The sequence below is a fragment of the Scyliorhinus canicula genome, chromosome 24, assembly GCF_902713615.1.
Source record: "Scyliorhinus canicula chromosome 24, sScyCan1.1, whole genome shotgun sequence".
Lineage (NCBI taxonomy): Eukaryota > Metazoa > Chordata > Chondrichthyes > Carcharhiniformes > Scyliorhinidae > Scyliorhinus > Scyliorhinus canicula.
The window spans coordinates 83,996-111,763 of NC_052169.1; the positions used below are offsets into that span (position 1 = coordinate 83,996).

Sequence of the window (27,768 nt, forward strand, 5' to 3'; positions counted from 1 at the left end):
AATTCCTCCTCATTACCATCTGAAATGGGAGACCTCTTAAACTAAGCTCCGCGGTTTCAATTCCCCCCACAATAGGAAAGATCCTCTGAGCATCTATCCTGTCAAGCCACCTCAGAATCTTATCTGTTTTAATGAGATTACCTCTCATTATTCTAAACTCCAATAGATCCAACCTGCTCAATCTTTCCTCATAAGACAATTTTTTCATCCCCAAAATCAGCCTGATGGACCTATCAGTGAATCTAAGGTGGGGGTTAGCTCTGCACAGAACTGTAGTTGGCGAAGGGAACTGTCATATTATAGAACTTAGCAAAATACAGCACAGAACAGGCCCTTCGGCCTACAATGTTGTGCCGAACTTTTGTCCCAGATTAAGAACAAATTAATCTACACCCCATCATTCTACCGTAATCCATGTACCTATCCAATAGCTGCTTGAAGGTCCCTAATGTTTCCGACTCAACTACTTCCACAGGCAGTGCATTCCATGCCCCCACTACTCTCTGGGTAAAGAACCTACCTCTGACATCCCCCCCTATATCTTCCACCATTCACCTTAAATTTATGTCCTCTTGTAATGGTTTGTTCCACCCAGAGAAAAGGTCTCTGACTGTCTACTCTATCTATTCCCCTTATCATCTTATAAACCTCTATCAAATCGCCCCTCATCCTTCTCCGTTCTAATGAGAAAAGACCTAGCACCCTCAACCTTTCCTCGCAAGACGTACACTCCATTCCAGACAACATCCTGGTAAATCTCCTTTGCACCTTTTCCAAAGCTTGCACATCCTTTCTAAAATGAGGCGACCAGAACTGCACACAGTACTCCAAATGTGGCCTTACCAAGGTTTTGTACAGCTGCATCATCACCTCACGGCTCTTAAATTCAATCCCTCTGCTAATGAACACTAGCACACCATAGGCCTTCTTCACAGCTCTATCCACTTGAGTGGCAACTTTCAAAGATCTATGAACATAGACCCCAAGATCTCTGCTCCTCCACATTGCCAAGAACCCTACCGTTAACCCTGTATTCCGCATTCATATCTGTCCTTCCAAAATGGACAACCTCACACTTGACAGGGTTAAACTCCATCTGCCACTTCTCAGCCCAGCTCTGCATCCTATCTATGTCTCTTTGCAGCGACAACAGCCCTCCTCACTATCCACAACTCCACCAATCTTCGTATCGTCTGCAAATTTACTGACCCACCCTTCAACTCCCTCATCCAAGTCATTAATGAAAATCACAAACAACAGAGGACCCAGAACTGATCCCTGCGGTACGCCACTGGTTACTGGGATCCAGGCTGAATATTTGCCATCCACCACCACTCTCTGACTTCTATCGGTTAGCCAGTTCGATATCCAACTGACCAAATTTCCCACTATCCCATGCCTCCTTACTTTCTGCATAAGCCTACCATGGGGAACCTTATCAAATGCCTTACTAAAATCCATGTACACTACATCCACTGCTTTACCTTCATCCACATGCTTCGTCACCTCCTCAAAGAATTCAATAACTTGTGAGGCAAGGCCTTCCCCTCACAAATCCATGCTGACTATCCCTAATCAAGCAATGCCTTTCCAGATGCTCTGAAATCCTATCCCTCAGTACCCTTTCCATTATTTTGCCTACCACCGAAGTAAGACTAACTGGCCTGTAATTCCCAGGGTTATCCCTATTCCCTTTTTTGAACAGGGGCACGACATTCGCCACTCTCCAATCCCCTGGTACCACTCCTGTTGACAGTGAGGATGATAAGATCATTGCCAACAGCTCTGCAATTTCATCTCTTGCTTCCGGTAGAATCCTTGGATATATCCCGTCAGGCCCGGGGGACTTATCTATCCTCCAGTTTTACAAAATGCCCAACACATCTTCCTTCCTAACAAGTATCTCCTCGAGCTTACCAGTCTGCTTCACGCTGTCCTCTCCAACAATATGGCCCCTCTCATTCGTAAATACTGAAGAAAAGTGCATGTTCAAGACCTCTCCTATCTCTTCAGACTCCATACACAATCTCCCGCTACTGTCCTAGACCTACACTCGCTCTAGTCATTCTCGTATTTCTCACATATGTGTAAACGGCCTTGGGGTTTACCTTGATCCCACCCACCAAAGATTTTTCATGCCCCCTCTTAGCTCTCCTAATCCCTTTCTTCAGTTCCCTTCTGGCTATCTTGTATCCCTCCAGCGCCCTGTCTGAACCTGGTTTCCTCAGCCTTACAGAAGTCTCCTTCTTCCTCTTAACAAGACATTCAACCTCTCTTGTCAACCATGGCTTCCTCACTCGACCATCTCTTCCCTGCCTGACAGGGACATACATATCAAGGACACGTAGTATCTGTCCCTTGAACAAGTTCCACATTTCACTTGTGTCCTTCCCTGACAGCCTATGTTCCCAACTTATGCACTTCAGTTCTTGTCTGACAGCATCGTATTTACCCTTCCCCCAGTTGTAAACCTTGCCCTGCTGCACGCACCTATCCCTCTCCATTACTGAAGTGAAAGTCACAGAATTGTGGTCACTATCTCCAAAATGCTCCCCCACTAACAAATCTATCACTTGCCCTGGTTCATTACCAAGTACCAAATCCAATATGGCCTCCCCTCTGGTCGGACAATCTACATACTGTGTTAGAAAATTAACAATGCTACCACCCCCCCCCCCCCACCACCTCTTTTACCCCCCCCCCCCCTAATCTTATTGAAACATCTATAACCAGGAACCTCCAACAACCATTTCTGTCCCTCTTCTATCCAAGTTTCCGCGATGGCCACCACATCGTAGTCCCAAGTACCAATCCCTGCCTTCAGTTCACCCACCTTATTCCTGATGCTTCTTGTGTTGAAGTATACACATTTCAACCCATTTCCGTGCCTGCAAGTGCTCTCTTTTGTCAGTGTTACCCTCCCCACTGCCTCACTACACGCTTTGGCATCCTGAATATGGGCTACCTTAGTTGCTGGACTACAAATCCGGTTCCCATTTCCCTGTCAAATTAGTTTAAACCCTCCCGACGAGTACTAGAAAACCTCCCTCCCAGGATATTGGTGCTCCTCTGGTCCTGCTTGTACAGGTCCCACCTTCCCCAGAATGTGCTCCAATTATCCAAATACCTGAAGCCCTCCCTCCTACACCATTCCTGCAGCTACGAGTTCAACTGCACTCTCACCCTATTCCTAGCCTTGCTATCATGTGGCACCGGCAACAAACCAGAGATGACAACTGTCTGTCCTGGCTTTTAACTTCCAGCCTAACTACCTAAACCCGTTTATTACCTCCACACCCCTTTTCCTACCTACGTCATTGGTACCAATGTGCACCACGACTCATGGCTGCTCACCCTCCCTCTTAAGGATCCTGAAGACACGATCCGAGACATCCCTGGCCCTGGCACCCGGGAGCCAACATACCTTCCGGGAGTCTCGCTCGTGACCACATAACCTCCTATCTATTCCCCTAACCATTGAATCTCCAATTCTATTGCTTTTCTATTCTTCCCCCTTCCCTTCCCTTCTGAGCCCCAGAGCCAGACTCGGTGCTAGAGACCTGGCCACTAGGGCCTTCCCCCGGTAGGTCATCCCCCCAACAGCATCCAAAATGGTATACTTGTTTTGAAGGGGAACGGCCACGAGGGAACAGCACGGCCTGCCTGTTCGTTTTCTTTCCCCTGACTGTAACCCAGCTACTCTTGTCCTGTACCTTGGGTGTGGTTACCTCCCTGTAACTCTTCTCTATAACCCTCTCTGCCTCCCGGATGATCCGAAGTTCATCCAGCTCCAGTTCCCTAACACGGTCTCTGAGGAGCTGGAGTTGGGTGCACTTCCCGCAGGTATAGTCAGCGGGGACACCGGTGGTATCCCTCGCCACCCACATCCTACAGGAGGAGCATGTAACTGCCCTAGCCTCCATCCCCTCTTACCTTACAGAATGTAGCTGCCCTGTGGACCAACTGGAACTCCGCCCTCCGACTCTGCTCCCAGTCAGCTGCACTCTCTGTAAACTCCCGGCTCCCTTCTCACTCTTTGAGGAAATTAAATGAAAGGAGCACCTTGCTCCCTCCTCACCTAACTCCCTCAGTCACCAAACTCTCACTATAGCACTCAAATGCACCAAATCCAGCACTCAGTGCAAAACCAATAGGTCAGTCATGAAGACAACAGCATGCAGCTAACCATAGTGAAATATCTAGTAAAATATTTCCATTAGGTAATAAGTCATAAGAGACTTTTTGTTTCTAGTATCTTGCCAAAACAATCATGATGCAATAAATCCGGTTTGACAATGAGTATTGACTTGCTGTTGTGTCTTGAGCCGTACAGCCAAGCCCAATCTTGTCCTCATCTAATCTCCCCCGTGCTATTCCAGAAAGGACCACTATATACAAATTAGGAATAAGAACCCCTGTTATTTATCCCCTCTTAATCCCCCAGAGAGCTGGGCTAATTCTCACATTGTCCCAACTAATGTCGACTCACGCAACACAGAATGGAAACTGGTTTGGGATATGGATAAACTCACTGAGCCCACTGGGGAAGCTTCATTCCCAAAGTTTTTAAATATTGGGGGCCTCACGGTAGCATGGTGGTTAGCATCAATGCTTCACAGCTCCAGGGTCCCAGGTTCGATTCCCGGCTGGGTCACTGTCTGTGTGGAGTCTGCACGTCCTCCCCGTGTGTGCGTGGGTTTCCTCCGGGTGCTCCGGTTTCCTCCCACAGTCCAAAGATGTGCGGGTTAGGTGGATTGGCCATGCTAAATTGCCCATAGTGTAAGGTTAAGGGGGGGGTTGTTGGGTTACGGGTATACGGGTTACGTGGGTTTAAGTAGGGTGATCATTGCTCGGCACAACATCGAGGGCCGAAGGGCCTGTTCTGTGCTGTACTGTTCTATGTTCTATGTTGTGGAATAGTTCTTAAAGAACCATAGAATGTTGGAATGATACAAAATAGACGGCCATTCAGCTCACCTGCGCTAAGTCTGTGGAAGAGCTATCCGATTGTCTCTTTCTCCACAATCCGATATTCTGTTCCCATTCACGTTTGAAAGTTACCATTGCGTTCCACCACCTTTACAGGCAGTGTTTCAGAGCCTAACAACCTCACCACAGAACAAAAATGTTTCTCATGTCACCTCTGGTTTCCAATCCTTCATCTGAAGAAATCATGATTTTGAACACCTCAGTCAAACCTTCTCTTTATCTTACATTCTCAAAGGAGAAGAGCGTCATCAGCCACTCTGTATAACTCAAGTTCTTCATCCCTGACACCATTCTACTAAATCTCTTCTGCAATCTCTAAGGCCTAATATTCTTCCTAAAATGTAGTGCCTAGATTTGAAAATAATTCTTCAGCTCCTGCTTTACCAGCATTTCATAAAGATTTAGCATAGCTTCCTTGCTTTTATACTCTATTCCTCGATTAATAAACCCAATAAAGTCATTTTTTTTAAAAACAGCCTTCTCAATTTATCTATAAAATTCCTCACCTTCCTCTGTCTTTCCTGCCTTCTACAATGTACAACCTTTATAACACCACATTTCCATATCAGTAAAATATAATTTCCTGATGTCCTTCAATCTTTTTCTCCTACTCTCTTGAATCTTGGTGATATCATGCATTATAGAGCAGTATTTTCAATAATGGAACTGCTAATGGAAAGGTGGCTGTCCACGATCAGCTATAAAATATAGATGACAGTCAAGGGGTCTCATTCAATTTTTCCCTTAAATGGACAAATTCATTTCTGGTTCAACACATGACCTTCATGTGACAAACAGTAAATAAAGGTAACTTCAGGTGTTAGGTTATTGCAAATCAATATCAGTGCACACATTTAAATCTGAATTAAGTTATTTAGATCATTCAGATTTAAAAGCAAATTGTTTCTACAAAGACACTCCTGTTATAGTTCACTGCTTTGTACCCACATCAACGTTCAGTGATGATTAGTAATAAATTTAGAACATTATTAGCCACATCCTGCATGTTACAAATATGGGTAAGTGCCTAACTTGTGTACAATTTAGTCAATAATCATTTCATCACAAATAAACAAACTGTGCAAAGGCAGATAATTTTAATATTGATAGTAAATAATGCTTAATGCTGTGTGTACTAAAATACGCATTTGCATAACAAAATAGGAGCATTTGTCTGTTGCTGCACAATTCCTGGTCTATAAATGCCCTTCGTTGAGTCACTGATAAATGTCTGCAGTGAACATGCTCTGACTGAAATTTCCGAGCAATTAAAATTCTAGCTGAGTATGTAAGGCAGTAATGATCCAAAATAAAGGCCGGCACGTTTGAAAAAATCATTAGATTTAATCAATATTGTCTTAAGTTAACTAATATTTCATCGTGACTGAAATGCATCGAGCAGGGTGAAATGCAAAATTGTTTGAAGATATTCTGTACCTACTAATAAGAAAGGGTTCTGTACTTTAACAAAGTGAAAACTTATGCTTTTGAGAGTAACCAGTGTTTTTAATGGCTTAAAAAATGTAGCTCTTACCTGGATATGTTGTTAAAGCTGAGGAAGAATCTTTGGAGATGAGGTAATGTGTCTGCATCTCTCTGCAAAGGAAAAATGAACAGGGAGTCGTCAGCAATAATGTGCTGAACATCCCAGCAGCCCTTTGGATGGGTTCCTGCAGCTCCATTTACTGCAGTCTTTTCATTGGTTTTTGCTTGCAGTGAGCTGTGCTTCCTGCTTGTAACTAAGCATTGCAGGAGAATGCTCGAATACAGAGATGTACTCAAGCTGATGTATTTGCTGGGTAAAGTGTAGGGATGCAGCTCCTCTCTCACCGCATGGGCTCTCAGGAGGAGCAGCCTGCTGCATCAGCATTTCAGACGCAGAAGAAACCAGAGTAATCAGTGTGCAGGACCATCAATTGGCTTTTAAAGCTGCCACTAACAAGCAGCCCCTTCTATTGAACTGCGGGCTATAGTTTTGTTGTGCCCCCGTAAAAAAAGCAGTGGAATTTTTTTTTCAGTTCCATATGCTATTTATTCATTCATGTCAGTGGAGCTTTATATTTTTTATATTTAGTTCAAAAGCAAAGGTCTATATAACATAAGTAATACATATCAAAACCAAGTAACAAAACATGTAAATAAATTCTGTGATGTTGAGAACACGCAAGATTTATTTTATAAATCAGGGCAACACAGTGGCACAGCGGTTTGCACTGTTGCTTCACAGCGCCAGGGTCCTGGGTTTGATTCCCGGCTTGGGTCACTGTCTGTGCGGAGTCTGCACGTTCTCCCCGAGTCTGTGTGGGTTTCCTCCGGGTGCTCCGGTTTCCTCCCACAAGTCCCGAAAGACGCGCTTGTTCGCTGAATTGAACATTCTGAATTCTCAGAGTGTAAGCCTATTTGTGACAATAATAAAGATTATTATATTATTCTAAGATCTTAGACGGATTCTTCAGGAATGTTCCAGCGAGGTGTGGCTTGCATCCATCTCCCTGATGGTGTCGAGAAGGTGCCCATCAATGTTCTGCTGCAAATTGCCAGTGATGCTGCATCGCCAAATTACTAATGTATTTAAAGGGGCAGAAATAACCAAAAGATTGATATAGTAACTGTTGTAGACATCAGTGCAGACTAAGACCTAGGTTACCTCAAATTTATAGCATAGGTCATTCACAGCAACTGATCTGTGCCAGTATTTATACTTCACTGAAAGGCGAGTGAGGGACAAGCCAGGACAGTCCTTACAGGAGCATGGAATGGAGGCTCAGGTTGAGCATTTAGGCAGTGCTAGGCCTCACTGCCCAAACTATCCTCCATTCTCAGCTGCTAACTTGCACCATGTCACAGGCAGAAATTCCACATGATGAATCTATGGATATTCAATATACGAGTTAGAACATCCAGAAAGAATGATCACAGTTCCACATCTTTATTACAAAGCTAACTGCAATTTTAGAAACAAACCAGTTTCAAAAACATTATGACCAACACACATTAGACTACGGGGGTATGAGCCAGCCACTTTAATCAAAGACAGGTTCCCACAATTTCATGATATCAATTAAGTTTTTTAAGTCATCTCCCAAAAACCTGGATCAGGAGCAAAGCCTTATTAACGCTCCCACTCCTAAGATAATACATAACAATAGTGTCAAGATAGACACTTCCTTGAAGAATTATGGCTAATTGATCACTACTTGGCTGATGTGGTCAAGATCAATGTCAGGGTCACTTCAAAAGCAAGTGTCGCTACTACCCAGTGAGTGTCCCAAAATGAGCAACAGTTGTTATCCACACAAATTATTTAACAGCTGAACACGAGACACGACTGTGCTACTTCCCCGAGTGACCCATGAGGCACTGGGTATTTACCCGAGTGACCCATGAGGCACTGGGTATTTACCCGAGTGACCCATGAGGCACTGGGTATTTACCCGCGTGACCCATGAAGCACTGGGTATTTACCCGAGTTACCCATGAGGCACTGGGTATTTACCCGCGTTACCCATGAGGCACTGGGTATTTACCCGTGTTACCCATGAGGCACTGGGTATTTACCCGAGTTACCCATGAGGCACTGGGTATTTACCCGAGTGACCCATGAGGCACTGGGTATTTACCCGAGTGACCCATGAGGCACTGGGTATTTACCCGAGTGACCCATGAAGCACTGGGTATTTACCCGAGTTACCCATGAGGCACTGGGTATTTACCCGAGTGACCCATGAAGCACTGGGTATTTACCCGAGTTACCCATGAGGCACTGGGTATTTACCCGAGTGACCCATGAAGCACTGGGTATTTACCCGAGTGACGCACGAGGCACTGGATATTTACCCGAGTGACCCATGAGGCACTGGGTATTTACCCGAGTGACCCATGAGGCACTGGGTATTTACCCGAGTGACCCAAGAGGCACTGGGTATTTACCCGAGTGACCCATGAGGCACTCGGTATTTACCCGAGTGACCCAAGAGGCACTGGGTTATTTACCCGAGTGGCCCATGAGGCACTGGTATTTACCAGAGTGACCCATGAGGCACTGGGTATTTACCCGAGTGGTCCATGAGGCACTGGGTATTTACCCGAGTGGCCCATGAGGCACTGGGTTATTTACCCGAGTGACCCATGAAGCACTGGGTATTTACCCGAGTGGTCCATGAGGCACTGGATATTTACCCGAGTGGTCCATGAGGCACTGGGTATTTACCCGCATGACCCATGAGGCACTGGGTATTTACCCGAGTTACCCATGAGGCACTGGGTATTTACCCGAGTGGCCCATGAGGCACTGGGTATTTACCCGAGTGGCCCATGAGGCACTGGGTTATTTACCAGTGTGAGCCATGAGGCACTGGGTATTTACCCGAGTGATCCATGAGGCACTGGGTTATTTACCCGAGTGGCCCATGAGGCACTGGGTTATTTACCAGTGTGACCCATGAGGCACTGGGTTATTTACCAGAGTGACCCATGAGGCACTGGGTTATTTACCCGAGTTACCCATGAGGCACTGGGTTATTTACCAGTGTGACCCATGAGGCACTGGGTTATTTACCCGAGTTACCCATGAGGCACTGGGTTATTTACCCGAGTTACCCATGAGGCACTGGGTTATTTACCAGTGTGACCCATGAGGCACTGGGTTATTTACCCGAGTTACCCATGAGGCACTGGGTTATTTACCAGTGTGGCCCATGAGGCACTGGGTTATTTACCCGAGTTACCCATGAGGCACTGGGTTATTTACCAGTGTGGCCCATGAGGCACTGGGTTATTTACCAGTGTGAGCCATGAGGCACTGGGTTATTTACCAGTGTGAGCCATGAGGCACTGGGTTATTTACCCGAGTGACCCATGAGGCAGCGTTTTATTCAGCGAGTGATCCAACAAATGTTTAACTTCTCCATTTAATAATGGGAGATGAGGAAATGGCTGAGGAACTGAACAGGTTTTTTGGGTCGGTCTTCACAGTGGAAGACACAAATAACATGCCAGTGACTGATAGAAATGAGGCTATGACAGGTGAGGACCTTGAGACGATTGTTATCACTAAGGAGGGAGTGATGGGCAAGCTAATGGGGCTAAAGGTAGACAAGTCTCCTGGCCCTGATGGAATGCATCCCAGAGTGCTAAAAGAGATGGCTAGGGAAATTGCAGATGCACTAGTGATGATTTACCAAAGTTCACTAGACTCTGGGGTGGTCCCGGTGGATTGGAAATTAGCAAACGTGACACCACCGTTTAAAAAAGGAGGTAGGCAGAGAGCGGGAAATTATAGGTCAGTGAGCTTAACTTCGGTAGTAGGGAAGATGCTGGAATCTATCATCAAGGAAGGAATAGCGAGGCATCTGGATCGAAATCGTCCCATTGGGCAGACGCAGCATGGGTTCATAAAGGGCAGGTCGTGCCTAACTAATTTAGTGGAATTTTTTGAGGACATTACCAGTGCAGTAGATAACGGGGAGCCAATTGATGTGGTATATCTGGATTTCCAGAAAGCCTTTGACAAGGTGTCAAAGGTTGCTGCATAAGATAAAGATGCATGGCATTAAGGGTAAAGTAGTAGCATGGATAGAGGATTGGTTAATTAATAGAAAGCAAAGAGTGGGGATTAATGGGTGTTTCTCTGGTTGGCAATCAGTAGGTAGTGGTGTCCCTCAGGGATCCGTGTTGGGCCCACAATTGTTCACAATTTACATAGATGATTTGGAGTTGGGGACCAAGGGCAATGTGTCCAAGTTTGCAGATGACACTAAGATGAGTGGTAAAGCGAAAAGTGCAGAGGATACTGGAAGTCTGCAGAGGGGTTTGGATAGGTTAAGTGAATGGGCTAGGATCTGGCAGATGGAATACAATGTTGACAAATGTGAGGTTATCCATTTTGGTAGGAATAACAGCAAACGGGATTATTATTTAAACGATAAAATATTAAAGCATGCTGCTGTGCAGAGAGACCTGGGTGTGCTAGTGCATGAGTCGCAGAAAGTTGGTTTACAGGTGCAACAGGTGATTAAGAAGGCAAATCGAATTTTGTCCTTCATTGCTAGAGGGATGGAGTTTAAGACTAGGCAGGTTATGTTGCAATTGTATAAGGTGTTAGTGAGGCCACACCTGGAGTATTGTGTTCAGTTTTGGTCTCCTTACTTGAGAAAGGACGTACTGGCACTGGAGGGTGTGCAGAGGAGATTCACTAGGTTAATCCCAGAGCTGAAGTGGTTGTATTACGAGGAGAGGTTGAGTAAACCGGAACTGTACTCGTTGGAATTTAGAAGGATGAGGGGGGATCTTATAGAAACATAAAAAATTATGAAGGGAATAGATAGGATAGATGCAGGCAGGTTGTTTCCACTGGCGGGTGAAAGCAGAACTAGGGGACATAGCCTCAAAATAAGGGGAAGTAGACTTAGGACTGAGTTTAGGAGGAACTTCTTCATCCAAAGGGTTGTGAATCTATGGAATTCCTTGCCCAGTGAAGCAGTTGTGGCTCCTTCATTAAATGTTTTTAAGATAAAGATTGATAGTTTTTTGATGAATAAAGAGATTAAGGGTTATGGTGTTCGGTTGGAAAGTGGAGCTGAGTCCACAAAAGATCAGCCATGATCTCATTGAATGGCGGAGCAGGCTCGAGGGGCCAGATGGCCTACTCCTGCTCCTAGTCCTTATGTTCTTATGTTCTTATATTTGCACAGCACATGCAAGGAATATTGAAAGATTCTGCCTGGAGTTATTGCTATCTTTTCTGACTGTTTTTCTAAACAATCTGGAATGCATACCATCACAGCTAATGATTTGTGTACCTTGCATTTGCCTACTTTATTCAGAACCAATTTCTTTCTTACTGTTATCTTTACACAGTTGTTCCATATTCTCAGCTAATACATTTGCATATTCAGTTCCATCCTCATTTGTGAAACTTGCCAAAAACATTCCAATTGTAAGACCAGACAATGAACTTATCTATAGCGTGTAATTGGTACTTGAAGAAGCAGGTCAAAGATTTTAACTTAAGAAATGCTGACAGAAGTTGAAATCTAGGAAAAGAACATTCTCTGCAGGCAGCTCCAAGGCAGCCGTTTATCAATACGAGGATTGACTGGCAGACCGGTGTAGTGATCTGTACATCTGTACATACATCTGCACATACACCAGGACTGCAGACAGATGTAACAGCCACAGCACCACTAGAGGGCATCAGAGACGGGTATAAAGGGTCCAGCCCAAGGTACGATCCGCCGCTTTCAGAAGCACAGGGCTAGGGAGCAGCAGCAGCAGACAGAGACAGCTCAGCATAGGCAGCTTACCTCAGCTTCACTGGTCATACCTCTTGACTGTATTATATCTAGTTAAGGTCTGGAAACAGAACAAACCTACTGAATAAAGTATTTGTATTAACTGGAAGTCTATAATCTTTATTCAGACTTAGAGAATAACATATGATACCAGGAGTGATTTCAGAAATCTAGCTAGACATCAGCAAGAGAAGAAAAACTTAAACCGGATATTCGACTGTGGAGGACTGCGCAGCAAATGGATCCTCGACGTACTGATTCGATGGAACTTGTTGGAACTCCATGGCGGCTGGAAACAACCAGTAATTTAAGTTATAACTGGAAGGGGATCCAGGACAGGGTAATTTCCAGTAGTGAGGTCGGAGAGGGGAGAGTCTCAGATATTTATAAGGAGCTTATGGGAGCGGAGGACACAGGGACCGAGGAACTGAAACTTAAGTGGGAGGAGGAGCTTGGTGGGGAGTTGGAGGGAGGCGTGTGGGCAGACGCTCTGAGGAGGGTAAATGCAACCGCAACATGTGCCAGGCTCGGCCTGATTCAGTTCAAGGTGGTTCACCGGGCCCACATGACGGTGGCCCGGATGAGCAAATTCTTTGGGCTAGAGGACAAGTGTGCTAGATGTGGGGGAGGACCAGCGAACCATGTCCACATGTTCTGGGCGTGTCCAAAACTCAGGGGATACTGGTAGGGATTTGCGGACGTCCTATCCCGGGTACTGAAAACAAGGGTGGTGATGAATCCAGAGGTGGCGATTTTTGGGGTGTCGGAAGATCTGGGAGTACAGGAGGGGATAGAGGCCGACGTTGTGCCCTTTGCTTCCCTGATAGCCCGGCGACGGATACTGTTGGCCTGGAGGGACTCAAAGCCCCCAAAGACCGAAGTATGGCTGTCGGACATGGCAAGCTTTCTCGGCTTGGAAAAAAATCAAGTTCGCCTTATGAGAATCACTATCGGGGTTCGATGAATGGTTGCCCGGAGGTGGCAACCATTCATCGACTTCTTCGCAGGGAACTAATCATCAGCAGAGGGGGGGTAAGAATAGTGTAGAGTAGGGAGGAAGAATAGGCGGGTCTATCTGCGAGAGTGGTACTCGCAGAAAAATACCTCAATAAAATTGTCTGTTAAAAAAAAAGTTATAACTGGAAAATGTTTGAACAGATGTTCCAAATATTTATCACAGCTAATGATTTAAGCACTGCCTCTGATACAACGGAAATAGCCCTACTACTCTCAACATGGAGCTAGAGAAATCTAAAATTGCTTTAATTACTTAGAAGGTGAAGACAATTCCAAAGTAGAAATAATACTCAAAAAATGTGCTAAACACTTAACAGTCAGGCTGGTGAGATGCTGGAAAGATTTAACTCTTGTCAGAGAAACGGAGGGCCCATCTCTGATTTTATTACAAATCTCAAGTTAATACCCCAAGGCTATGATCATGCTGATTTCAGAGACACTGTGATAATGCATCAATTAATTTCTGGACTATCTGATAAAAATTTGAGGGAAGAACTTTCACAAAATTAGTATCTAACTCTAGAAATCGCTATACAGAAATGCCTTGCTTATGAACAAAAACAAAATCAATACTGTCAGTCTTTACAAACACAGAATCAGTGTCTAGAAAAGAAAATCAGAAAAAAAGGCGACAAAACTTACCACGAGGCAGAGACAGGGTTGAAACAGAAGAAGATGGAAGTTCTGAGCGGCAGCCATCTTGAGGAAGGTTGTGCCAAGAGCGCATAGTAAAGGAAACTGGAATTGCGCATGCGCAATCGAGTCCTGCATATGACGTCACTAGCGTCATGACGTCAGATTACCAGGACCACTCCCACTTAAAAGGGAAATGCATGAAAATGAACAAAAAGAAATTTAAAGCTGCAAAACCCAAATTTCTTGCCTCAAAAGACAGAACAATGCCCGAACTTACACCAGCAGTTAAAAATAACTTTCACAACACCCTAGAACAAGCAGTTAGCACTGCCCCAGAAGATGATATGGTCCTTGCAGACTACGACTCAGACGAAGATTTAATCTTGGGAGATTGCTACCCCAGTACCAAATCCGAACCGCAACTAGAGGTCTTGTACCGTGAAGAACTCGGCGATGAGTTCTTCGGAATAGGGAATCTTCAGCCCAGCATATATGACATTCCGATTCATGAGTGCAGGATTATGCTGGGGCTTGGCGCCAAGAGACAGAGAGTGGTCCACACACCACGAAGGGTCCCAGCCTCCACACAAGAAGATGATTTGTTCATTGAACATGAAGAGAACGATCACAACTCCGAAACAAAAAGTGATGATTTGTCTATCGAACAATACACACAATACTGCTCAGACATGGTTGAGTTAATCGGAGATCCTGATCACAGCATCAGCAACACGGTTGAACAGCCCAATACGACTCTTCTCATGGTAGGTGAATCCAACACCATGATGCCATGGCAGATCGACGATACATTGGATGACAGCAATACCCAAGACGAAGACGACGCCACACAGAGAGCACAGAACAACTCCGTTGAGAGAGCACAGATCAACTCTACAGTGAGAACACTGCATGACTCCACACAGAGAGCGATGACAGATTGCACAGAGAGAGCGATGAAGGACTCCACAGAGAGAACGATGACAAACTCCACAGAGAGAGCAATGAAGGACTCCACAAAGAGAGCGACGCAATCCTCCCCAAAGAGAACGACGCAAGCCTCCACAAAGAGAGTGACACAAGCCTCCACAGACAGCTCGGTGACAGACTCAAAAATGGAAGCAAGCAAACACTCCATAGCGAACGCCATGCATGTACAAGACCATGAAGATCTATCAAGCTTATTTGAGCCACCAGAAGAAGACACTGAATGTCTACCCACTGTATGTGAGACAAGTGACGAAGAAATCACAATTCCCATACAGGATGTGCAGGATCACAGCGAGACTGACATATCTCAGCTCGTCTGCACAGAGCACGCAATAATCAGAGGACAGCCACCACGAGTCCAGAGAGACCGCATCAATAGAAATCTTGAAGATTTTGACTCCAGAAAAGGAGCACAAAGAGATCACAGATGATCTTGATGTTAATTCAAGTGAACCTGAAATAACTCCAGAAGAGGAGCACAAAGAAATCAATGATGATTCAAGTGAACCAGAAATAACTCCAGAAGAGGAGCAAACCAGAAATGACTCTGGAAGAGGAGCACCAAGTAAGCAAAGAAGAGGAATCGAATCCACCACAAATGACTGATGTCACCAACATCAGATCATTCTCATAATTCTCAAGAAGATATGCTCAATGTAGCAGAGACCACAAAGGACACTGATACCAATAACTGTGACAATGTCTCAAATCCTGAGCGCAACAAGAACAAAAACGGCAAGAAGCACATCAGAAATAAAAACATGGAGCGCAACAAGAACAAAAGCAACAAGAAGAATCCCAGAAACAACAAACACGACAAGAAAAATAACAAAGATAAAAGCGAAAACAACGAAAACAGAATCAACAAGCGCGACAAAAAGAACAAGAACGACAACAACACGAACGCCAACGAAAACAACAAAGACAGAAACGACACAAACAACAACAATGAAACCCATCTGAAGGTAGTGGACCAGGTTCGCCTGAGAAGGGGGTGGGTGGGACAGGTGTTCCACTCTGGATTGGACGCAAAGAACCGGGGGGTGGCGATTCTGGTGGGAAAGAGGGTGTCGTTCGTGGCGGAGGAGGTGGTGGCGGATAAGGAGGGTAGGTATGTGATGGTGAAGGGTAAGCTGCAGGGGGAGAAAGTGGTGATGGTCAACGTATATGCCCCGAACTGGGATGACGCGGGTTTTATGAGGCGCCTATTGGGCCTCATTCCGGGACTGGAGGCAGGGGGCTTGATCATGGGGGGGGACTTTAACACAGTGCTGGACCCCGGGCTAGACAGATCGAGCTCAAGGACCAATAGGAGGCCGGCAGCGGCAGAAGTGCTGAGGGGGTACATGGAGCAGATGGGAGGAGTAGACCCATGGAGGTTTGGTAGGCCGAGGGCGAGGGGGTATTCCTTTTTCTCCCACGTCCATAGAGTGTACTCCAGAATCGATTTCTTCGTGTTGAGCAGGGGGCTGATCCCGAGGGTACGGGAAGCTGAGTACTCGGCCATTGCGATCTCTGATCATGCACCGCATTGGGTGGATGTGGAAATGGGGGAGGCGCGGGACCAGCGCCCGCTGTGGCGGCTGGATGTGGGGCTGTTAGCGGACGACGAGGTGTGTAAAAGGGTCCGGAAGAGCATTGAAAGCTATCTGGACTTGAATGACACGGGTGAGGTGCAGGTGGGGATGGTCTGGGAGGCCCTGAAGGCAGTGATCAGGGGAGAGCTGATCTCCATAAGGGCGCACAGAGAAAGAAAGGAGAGGCAGGAGAGGGAGAGGCTGGTGGGGGAGCTATTGGAAGTGGATAGGAGATATGCGGAGGCACCAGAGGAGGGGCTGCTGGGAGAACGGCGCAGCCTGCAGGTCAAGTTCGACCTGCTGACCACCAGGAAGGCAGAGACGCAGTGGAGAAGGGCACAGGGCGCGGTCTATGAGTATGGGGAAAAGGCGAGCAGGATGCTGGCACACCAGCTTCGCAAACGAGATGCGGCTAGGGAGATTGGGGGAGTGAAGGAGAGGGGCGGGAAGGTAGTGCAGAAGGGGCAAGAAGTGAACGGGGTCTTCAGGGATTTTTACAAGGAGTTGTATCGGTCTGAGCCGCCGACGAGGAGAGGGGGAATGGAGGACTTCCTAAACAAATTGAGGTTCCCAAGGGTCCAGGAGGGGCTGGTAGAAGGGCTGGGGGCGCCAATAGGGCTAGAGGAGCTAGTCAAGGGAATAGGTCAGATGCAAGCGGGGAAGGCGCCGGGGCCAGATGGGTTCCCGGTGGAATTCTATAAGAAAAATGTGGACTTGGTGGGACCGGTACTGGTACGAGCCTTTAATGAGGCGCGAGAGGGGGGGGTTCTGCCCCCGACAATGTCGCAGGCTCTGATCTCCCTGATATTGAAGCGGGATAAAGACCCCGTGCAGTGCGGGTCCTACAGGCCTATCTCGCTTCTGAACGTGGATGCCAAGTTGCTGGCAAAGATCCTGGCAGCTAGAATAGAGGATTGTGTGCCAGGGGTAATCCATGAGGACCAGACGGGGTTCGTGAAGGGGCGGCAGCTCAACACGAACGTGCGGAGATTGCTGAATGTAATTATGATGCCGGCAGTGGAGGGGGAGGCTGAGATAGTGGTAGCGCTGGACGCGGAGAAGGCATTCGATAGGGTGGAGTGGGAGTACCTGTGGGAGACGTTGGAACGGTTTGGGTTTGGGGAAGGGTTTATTAAGTGGGTGAAGTTGCTCTACTCGGCCCCGACGGCGAGTGTAGTGACAAACGGGAGGAGGTCGGAGTATTTCGGGCTCCACCGAGGGACCAGGCAGGGATGTCCCCTATCCCCCCTACTTTTCGCACTGGCGATTGAACCGTTGGCGATGGCACTGAGGGGTTCAGGGGGGTGGAGAGGACTGACTAGGGGAGGGGAGGAACATCGAGTATCGCTGTATGCGGATGATCTACTGCTGTACGTGGCAGACCCAGAAGGGGGAATGCCGGAGATAATGGAACTATTAGCAGAGTTTGGGGACTTCTCGGGGTACAAACTAAATTTGGGCAAAAGCGAGGTTTTTGTGATACACCCGGGGGACCAGGGAGAGGGTATTGGGAGACTCCCCTTCAAGCGAGCAGGAAAGAGCTTTAGGTACTTAGGGGTGCAGGTGGCAAGGAACTGGGGGACCCTCCACAAGTTGAACTTTTCCAGGCTGGTGGAACAGATGGAGGAGGAATTTAAGAGGTGGGACATGGTACCGTTGTCGCTGGCGGGGAGGGTGCAGTCAATCAAAATGACGGTCCTCCCAAGGTTCTTGTTTTTATTTCAGTGCTTGCCCATCTTCCTCCCTAGGGCCTTCTTCAAAAAGGTGACGAGTAGCATCATGAGCTACGTGTGGGCGCATGGCACCCCAAGGGTGAGGAGGGTCTTTTTGGAGCGGAGTAGGGACAGTGGAGGGCTGGCACTGCCCAATCTCTCGGGGTACTACTGGGCGGCAAATGTGTCAATGGTGCGCAAGTGGATGATGGAAGGGGAGGGGGCAGCTTGGAAACGATTGGAGAGGGCGTCCTGTGGCAACACAAGCCTGGGGGCCCTAGTAACGGCACCATGGCCGCTCCCCCCCACGAGGTACACCACGAGCCCGGTGGTGGCGGCCACCCTCAAGATATGGGGGCAGTGGAGGCGACATAGGGGGGAAATGGGAGGTCTGTTGGCGGCGCCAATAAGAGGGAACCATAGATTCATCCCGGGGAACATCGACGGGGGATTTCAGAGCTGGTACAGGGTGGGCATACGGCAGCTGAAGGACCTGTTTATAGAGGGGAGGTTTGCGAGCCTGGGAGGGCTGGAGGAGAAGTTTGAGCTCCCCCCGGGAAACATGTTCAGATATCTACAAGTGAAGGCATTTGCTAGGCGGCAGGTGGAGGGGTTTCCCCTGCTCCCCAGTAAGGGGGCGAGTGATAGGGTGCTCTCGGGGGTCTGGGTCGGAGGGGGGAAGATATCAGACATCTACAAGATAATGCAGGAGGCGGAAGCAGCATCAGGGGAGGAACTGAAAGCCAAGTGGGAAGGGGAGCTGGGAGAGCAGATAGAAGACGGGACGTGGGCGGATGCACTGGAGAAGGTCAACTCTTCCTCCTCGTGTGCGAGACTGAGCCTCATTCAATTTAAGGTGCTGCATAGAGCTCACATGACGGGGACAAGGATGAGCCGGTTCTTTGGGGGTGAGGACAGGTGTGTCAGATGTCTGGGAAGCCCAGCGAACCATGTGCATATGTTCTGGGCATGTCCGGTGCTGGAAGGGTTCTGGAAGGGGGTGGCAAGGACGGTGTCGAAGGTGGTGGGGTCCAGGGTCAAACCAGGATGGGGGCTTGCGATCTTTGGGGTCGGGGTAGAACCGGGGGTACAGGAGGCTAGGGAGGCCGGAATACTGGCCTTTGCGTCCCTAGTGGCTCGACGAAGGATATTAATTCAATGGAAGGATGCGAGGCCTCCAAGCGTTGAAACTTGGATTAATGATATGGCTAGCTATATTCAGCTAGAAAGGATCAAATTTGCCCTGAGAGGGTCGGTACAGGGATTCGCCAGGCGGTGGCAACCTTTCCTTGACTTTTTAGATCAGAGATAGACGTTCGGGGTCGTGGCAGCAGCAACCCGGGGGGGGGGGGGGGGGGGGGGGGAGGGAGGGGGGGGAGGGAGGGGGGGGGGGGGAGGGGGGGGGGCAGCAAGGGCCGTGGGGGGACATGCACGACTGTAACGCGGGCAAGTCTGCTCGCTGCTCATGTCTGAAACTGTAGGCTGCCTTGTTTGTTAAGGTTGCCTGGGTGGGGGGGGGGGGGGGGAGGACTGGTGCGCGCGAGAGGGCGGGCGAGGGAGGGACATTTGCCTAGAGGGATTGTGTTGTAAATAATTTAAAAATTAGTAGGGGTAAATGTTTGTATGGAAAAACTCTTTCAATAAAAATTATTTAAAAAAAAAAAAAACAACAATGAAACAACAACATGTACAACATGGTACAACTCTGCACGTGAAGGACAATGCCCAGCACACGGCGAAACAATGACAAGACTACAAACATGCCATGGCATGATGAAGAATCTCACGAATTCACATCTGCTCCAGAGAAAACAAGCAAAACAGCTTTCACAAACGATGACATACAGAATGAATACCACAAACACAAGAAAAAGTCGAGGTCAGACAATAGTGCGTCACAGAATCGCTACCCGCAATCAAATAGAACAGGGGAAAAAGGTGTCCACATCATTAAACGACTCATCAGCAAAGCAGCCGAGTCACGTTCCGACATCAACCTAGCTCTGTTGTCGTACCGAGCAACCCCATTGAGCTCAGGACTGTTGCCAGCGCAAATGCTCTTCGGCAGAGACATCCGGACAACCCTACCAGCAAAGCAATTCCGAGACCCCGGCAACGCACTGGTTCTCGACAACATGTGGGCACTATGCTCCAAACAAAAACTATACAACAATCAACATGCAATCCCACTCAAGCCACTGACAATAGGTGACACCATCAGAATCAGGGACCCAGAAGGCGGATGGTCTGAGTCAGCCACAGTGATCAGGCAGGAGGCACCGCGGTCCTACATTGTCAAATCGTCTGCAGGAGTACTTTTACGCCGTAACCGCCAGAATCTATTAGAGATTCGACCTACAATGCCAGTATTTCCCACACTGGACTTGACCGAGTCCATTTGTCCACAGGACGTTCTTCGCCACACAACGCCAGACAGTACTCTTGATGACGTCAAACCATCATCCCTACTACCACTGTTAAGACGCTCCAGCAGAAGCCGTAAGGCACCCGACCGGCTAGATTTGTGACGACACTTCAACACATGCACAAGATGAATATGGACATTTCTCACGATGGACTCACAACACAGTTAATTGTTTCTGTATTACTTTTATCATTTTCACAATGTGCAGATTTGCATATTCTCACCACTTGTTATTTACAGTTTTCTTGAGGCCAGTCTAGAAAACATGTCCAATAAAAGGGGGGGATGTAGTGACCTGTACATCTGTACATACATCTGCACATACACCAGGGACTGTAGACAGGTGTAATAGCCACAGCATCACTAGAGGGCATCAGAGACGGGTATAAAGGGTCCAGCCCAAGGTACGATCCGCCTCTTTCAGAAGCACAGGGCTAGGGAGCAGCAGCAGCAGACAGAGACAGCTCAGCATAGGCAGCTTACCTCAGCTTCACTGGTCATACCTCTTGACTGTATTATATCTAGTTAAGCAGAACAAACCTACTGAATAAAGTATTTGTGTTAACTGGAAGTCTACAATCTTTATTCAGACTTAGAGACTAACATAACTGGTACAAAGAAATGTAGCTGCAGGGAGGAAGCAATGACCCTCTATTAAAGTCATAAAACTATTGGTTATTTTCCAATAAATATAAGGTCCACACCCACTCCCACAAAGTACAACCAGTAAGGAATATGCAATTTGTAAAATTACTAGTCACAGCACCAGCGAGGAGAAGTAAATTAGTTCTACTCAATTCAAATGTAAACAAAGGAATTCAATGTGTTTCAGTTAAAACAAAAAATAAACAGAATGAGTCTGTTATGTAAAATATTAAAACAGTTCGAGGCCATTTGACTTAACTAATATATGCTCACGTTCTACTCCACATGAGTTTCCACCCATTCCATTTCCCTCATCTCAGCATTTCAACATATCCTTCAAATTTCTCTGATGTACTCGTCTGGTTTCTTTTTAGGAACATAGAAACATAGGAGTAAGCCATTCAGCCCGTTGAGTCTACACCAACATCCAATCAGATGGTAGCCCTTCATCTACCCCAGCTCCACTTTCCCGCACTATCTTCATATCGCTTGATGTCATAGGTATTCAGAAATTTATTGATTTCTGTCTTCAACGTCGAGTTTCCACAACCTTCTATGATAGAGAATTCTAAAGATTTCAAAGAAAGCATTTAAGCTATTTGCTTAATTCAACCATTTTCCATGTTTTAACTACTAGGGGATGAAGCCAGGCAGGTGAATGTTGTTTCGTGGCTTGCAGAGAATGAGCATTTTGGAAACAGTGACCATAACTCAGTAGAATTTAAGGTAGTTATGAAAATGGACAAAGATAGACCGGAACTTAAGGTTCTTAATTGAGGGGGGGCCAATTTTAACAAAATAAGACAGGATTTGTCCAAAGTTAACTTGGAGTAGCTACTTGTTGGAAAATCTACACCAGAGCAGTGGGATTCATGGGAGGAGGTCGGAGTATTTTCGGTTACACCGAGGGACGAGGCAGGGGTGTCCCTTGTCACCCCTGCTTTTTGCGCTGGCAATTGAACCCCTGGCCATGGCGCTGAGGGAGTCGAGGAACTGGAGGGGGCTGGTGCGGGTTGGGGAGGAACACCGAGTGTCGCTCTCTGCGGATGACTTATTGTTATACGTGGCGGACCCGGTGGGGGGAATGCCGGAGGTGGTGAGGATTCTCAGGGAATTTGGGGATTTCTCAGGGTACAAGCACAACTTGGGGAAGAGCGAGCTGTTCGTTGTACACCCGGGACCAGGAGGGGCGGATTGGTAGGCTCCCACTAAAAAGGGCGGAGAGGAGCTTCAGGTACTTGGGGGTCCAGATGGCCAGGAGCTGGAGGGCCTTGCATAAGCTTAACCTCACAAGGCTGGTGGAGCAAATGGAGGAGGAGTTCAAAAGATGGGACATGTTGCCGCTGTCTCTGGCGGGTAGGGTGCAATCAGTCAAGATGACGTCCTCCCCGTGTGTGCGTGGGTTTCCCCCGGGTGCTCCGGTTTCCTCCCACAGTCCAAAGATGTGCGGGTTAGGTGGATTGGCCATGCTAAATTGCCCGTAGTGTCCTAAAAAGTAAGGTTTGGGGGGGGGGGGGGTTGTTGGGTTACGGGTATAGGGTGGATATATGGGTTTGAGTAGGGTGATCATTGCTCGGCACAACATCGAGGGCCGAAGGGCCTGTTCTGTGCTGTACTGTTCTACTGTTCTATGACGGTGCTCCCGAGATTTCTGTTCCTGTTCTAGTGCCTCCCCATCCTTATCCCGAAGGCCTTTTTCAGGCGGGTTAACAGGAGCATTACGGGGTTTGTGTGGGCGCGCGAAACCCCAAGGGTGAGAAGGGTATTTGTAGAAGCCAGGTATTTCAAATACACTTAATATAGGTATTCTTGGAGCGGGGTAGGGATGGGGGGGGCTGGCGCTGCCCAACCTCTGTGGGTATTACTGGGCTGCCAATACAGCGATGGTGCGTAAATGGGTAATGGACGGGGAAGGGGCAGCATGGAAGAGGATGGGGATGGCGTCCTGTGTGGGCACGAGCCTGGAGGCGCTGGTAACGGCGCCGCTGCCGCTCCCTCTAACGAGGTATACTACGAGCCCGGTGGTGGCGGCTACCGTCAAGGGAAGGGAAGTTCAGGCTCCCCCCCGGGAACACCTTTAGGTACATGCAGGTAAGGGCGTTTGTCAGGCGGCAGGTGGCGGAGTTCCCTCTGCTGCCGCCGCGTGGGGTTCAGGACAGGGTGCTCTCGGGGGTGTGGGTTGGAGAGGGGAGGATCTCGGCATCGTACCAAGTGATGCAGGGGGTAGACGAGGCCTCGGTGGAGGAGCTGAAGGGTAAATGGGAGGAGGAGCTGGGTGAGGAGATTGAGGAGGGGACGTGGGCAGACGCCCTAGGAAGGGTGAACTCCTCCTCTTCTTGTGCGAGGTTTAGCCTCATACAGTTTAAGGTGCTGCATCGGGCTCACATGACCGGGACAAGGATGAGCCGGTTTTTTGGGGGCGAGGACAGGTGTATTAGGTGCTCAGGAAGCCCAGCAAACCACGCCCATATGTTTTGGGCATGCCCAGCGCTGGGGGAATTTTGGAAGGGCGTAGCAAGGATGGTGCCGAGGGTGGTAGGATCCAGGGTCAAACCGGGCTGGGGACTCGCAATATTTGGGGTTGCAGAGGAGCCGGGAGTGCAGGAGGCGAAAGAGGCCGGCATTCTGGCCTTTGCGTCCCTAGTAGCCCGGCGGAGGATTCTTCTTCAGTGGAAGGATGTGAGGCCCCCAAGCGTGGAGGCCTGGGTCAACGATATGGCGGGGTTTATTAAATTGGAGAGGGTGAAATTTGCCCTAAGGGGATCAGTGCAGGGGTTCTTCAGGAGGTGGCAACCATTCCTAGATTTCCTGGCAGAACGGTAGAAAAAGGCCAGCAGCAGCAGCAACCCAGGGGGGAGGGGGGGCGTCTCTTTGTTTTGGGCTGAAGGGACATGTATATTTGTTCTTTGCTAATGACGGGCGTTAATTTATTTCTTCTTTTTTGTATACATGGGGGGGGGGGGGGGGGTTTGTTCTTTCTGTTCTTAGTATTTTCTGTTATTGATATTTTGTGAAAATTTGAATAAAAATTATCTTTTTTTTTTAAATAAGTATATCAAGGGCAAGAGTTTGACCAGGTTAAGAGTAAGGCCCATTAGGGCCCAACATGGCAATTTGTGTGTGGCACCAGAAGGTACAAGTGAGGTTTTAAATGAGTTCATTGAGAAGGATGATGTAGGTATAAAAATCAGGGAGGTGCATTAGCCAGATGAGATGTCTCCCAGGTTGCTATGGGAGGCAAGGGAGAAGATTGCATTGGCTCTGATCAAAAATTTCAAATCTTCTCTGGCCACAGAAGTGCCAGAGGACTGGAGAACAGCTAATGCGGTGCCATTACTCAAGGAGGGAAGTCATGATGAACCAGGAAATTACAGGTCAGTGAGTCTAACTTCAGTGGTAGGGTAACAATTGGAAAAGACTCTGAGGGACAGAATTATTCTCCACTTGGAGAGGCAAGGGTTAATCAAGGATAGTCAGCATGGTTTTGTCAAAGTGAGATCACGTCTTACAAATTTGATTCAATTTTTTGGGGAGGCTACTAGGTGTATAGATGAGGGTAATGCGGTTGATGTAGTCTACATGGACTTCAGTAAGGCCTTCAACAAGGTTCCACATGGGAGGCTGATGAAGAAAGTAAGAGCCCATGGGATCCAGGGCAATTTGGCAAACTGGATCCAAAACTGGTCAGTGGTAGGAGGCAGAGGGGTGCTTTGAAGGTTGTTTTTGTGACTGCGACCAGTGGTGTTCCGCAGGGATTGGTGCTGGGTCCCTTGTTTGTAGTGTACATTAATAATCTGGATGTGAATGTGGCAGGTATGGTAAGTAAGTTCGCAGATGACACAAAAATTGGTAGTGTGGTAAATAGTGAGGAGAAAGGCCGTAGATTGCAGAATGACATAGATGGCTGGTTAGATGGCCGGAAGAATGGCAAACTGAATTTAACCATGAAACGTAAAGCATTTTGGAAGGACTAACAAGGTAAGGGAATATACAATGTATGGTCGGACCCTATGATGTACAGAAGATCAAAGAGACCTTGTGTGCATGTTCACAGCTCTCTGAAGATAGCAGGGAAGGTTGATAAGGTTGTTAAGAAGGCCGATTGGATTTTTGCCTTTATTAACTGAGGCACTGAATATAAGAGCAGGGAGGTTATGATGGAGCTGTATAAAACACTGGTTATGCCTCAGCGGAAGTACTTTGTGCAGTTCTGGTCACCACACTATAGAAAAGAAGTGATTGCACTGGAGAGGGTGCAGAGGAGATTCACCAGGATGCTGCCTGGGCTGGAGCCTTTCAGCTATCAAGAGAGGCTGGTTAGGCTGGGGTTGTTTTCCCTGGAGAAGAGAAGGCTGAGGGGGGACCTGATTGAGGTGTATAAAATTATGAGGGACATAGATAGGATGGATAGGAGGGTACTTTGCCCCTAAGAGAAGGGCTCAATAACCAGGGGTTAGAGATTTAAGGTATTGGGCAGGAGGTTTAGAGGAGATGTGAGGATAAACTTTTTCAACTAGAGGGTGGTTGGAATCTGGAACTCACTGCCTGAAAAGGTGGTAGAGGTGGGAACCCTCACAACTTTTAATAAGTATTTAGATCAGCACCTGAAATGTCATTGCATAAAATGCTATGGACCAAGTGCTGGATAATGGGATTAGAATAGGCTGGTGCTTCATGGTTGGCGCAGATGCAATGGGTCAAAGGGCTTCTTTCCGTGCTGTAAAACTCTATGATTTACTCTCAAAGGAAATAAATTTCTCCTTATTTTCCTATTGGGTTTCTTAGTAATTGTCTCATGTATTACGATAAAAGAGACACACTATCAAAGCTTTTCATCTTAAACTCATCAGGACAACTATGTAAAAACAAACTACAGGAAAGGAACAGAACTTATACTGTATAAGAGTATGATGTTTGGTTGGAAAGTGGGCTCAGATTTGTAGAAGAGTTGGCATGGAGACTGCAGCAGAGAACTGTCAATTATTGAGATTGCGGAGATTGACCAGTATTTTCTGTTTTTGTCACAGTTAACTGCCAAGCTTCTGTTTCAAATTCAAATCAGGCAGGGCTATTCTGGTTTATCATGGCATTGCCATGGAGAATGAACCAGGGAATGGCGGGCGTCCAAGCTTTTGTTTGGTTGGGAAAGGCATAATGTGTGGATATACTCCTTCTATTGGTAAAGTAGAGGGCCCTGTGTGTGAATCTAGATTGCGTGAGTGAGCCGCATTGCAAGCCTTACTGATATTACCAAAATTAATCACCTCATACTTCTCCACACTGAACTTCATCTGCCACCTAATGCCCACTTAACCAACTTGTCTATGTCCTTCTGCAGTTCTACATTGTGTTCCTCACAGTTGACAATGCTTCCAAGTTTTGTACCATCCACAAACTTTGAAATTGTCTCCTGCACACCAAGCTCAGGTCATTAATATATATTAGGACGAGCAAGGGTTCCAATACTGACTGCGGAGAACCCCACTACAACCCTTCCTCCAACCAAGAAATACCCATCCACCATTACTCTCTGCTTCCGATCCATAGAATCCTTACAGTGCAGGAGGCCATTCAGCCCATTGAGTTTGCACCGAACCTCGGAAGGAGTACCCTATCTAGACCCACTACCATATGCTATCCCCTCAACCCCAACTAACCTTAACATCTTTGGACACAAAGGGGCAATTTATTATGGCCAATTCACCTGACCTGCACATCTTTGGACCGTGGGAGAAAACCGGAGGAAACCCACACAGACATGGCGAGAACGTGCAAACACCATAGGGAGAGTCACGCAAGGCTGAAATCGAACCAGGGTCCCTGGTACTGTGAGGCAGAAGTGCTAACCACTGTGCCACCATGCCTCCTTGACTCAGCCAACATTTTATCCATGTTGCTACTGTTCCTTTTATTCCATGACCTGTAACTTTGTTCACAGATCTGCTGTGAGGCACTGTATAGAATGCCTTTTGGATGTACACATCAGTAGCATTACCCTCATCAACCCTCTGTCACATCTTTAAAAATTTCCAGCAAGTTAAACATATTAATGATTAGATGAGGAGGCAAAATGTAATATCTCCAGATTTGCAGATGACACCAAGTTGGGTGGGAGGGTGAGCTGTGAGGAGGATGCAGAGATCCTTCAATGTGATTTGGACAGGTCGAGTGAGTGGGCAGATGCAGATTGGGGAGGTGGTGGTGTAGGGTGGTAGGGTCCAGGGTCAAGCCAGGCTGGGGACTCGCGATATTTGGGGTTGGGATGGAGACGGGGGTGCAGGAGGCGAAGGGGGCCGGTGTTTTGGCCTTTGCGTCCCTAGTAGCCCAGCGGAGGATCTTGTTGCAATGGAAAGATGTGAGACCCCCAAGCGTGGAGACCTGGATCAATGACATGGTGGGATTCATTAAACTGGAGAAGGTCAAATTCACCCTGAGGGGGTCGGTACAAGGGTTCTTTAGGCTGTGGCAGCCTTTCCTCTACTTTCTGG

At 47.5% G+C, this 27,768-nt stretch overlaps 1 protein-coding gene across 4 annotated transcripts in view; it reads right to left on the bottom strand.

Annotated features, from left to right (window-relative positions):
• The window catches only part of LOC119956843 (leucine-rich repeat-containing protein 49), a 153,607-nt gene that overhangs the window by 74,699 nt on the left and 51,140 nt on the right, over window positions 1–27,768 (bottom strand). For all 4 annotated transcript variants that reach the window (XM_038784326.1, XM_038784327.1, XM_038784325.1 and 1 more), the window contains one exon: window positions 6,524–6,585. In XM_038784326.1, coding sequence (XP_038640254.1) covers window positions 6,524–6,585 — 62 coding nt within the window. The remainder of the gene's footprint in view (window positions 1–6,523; window positions 6,586–27,768) is intronic.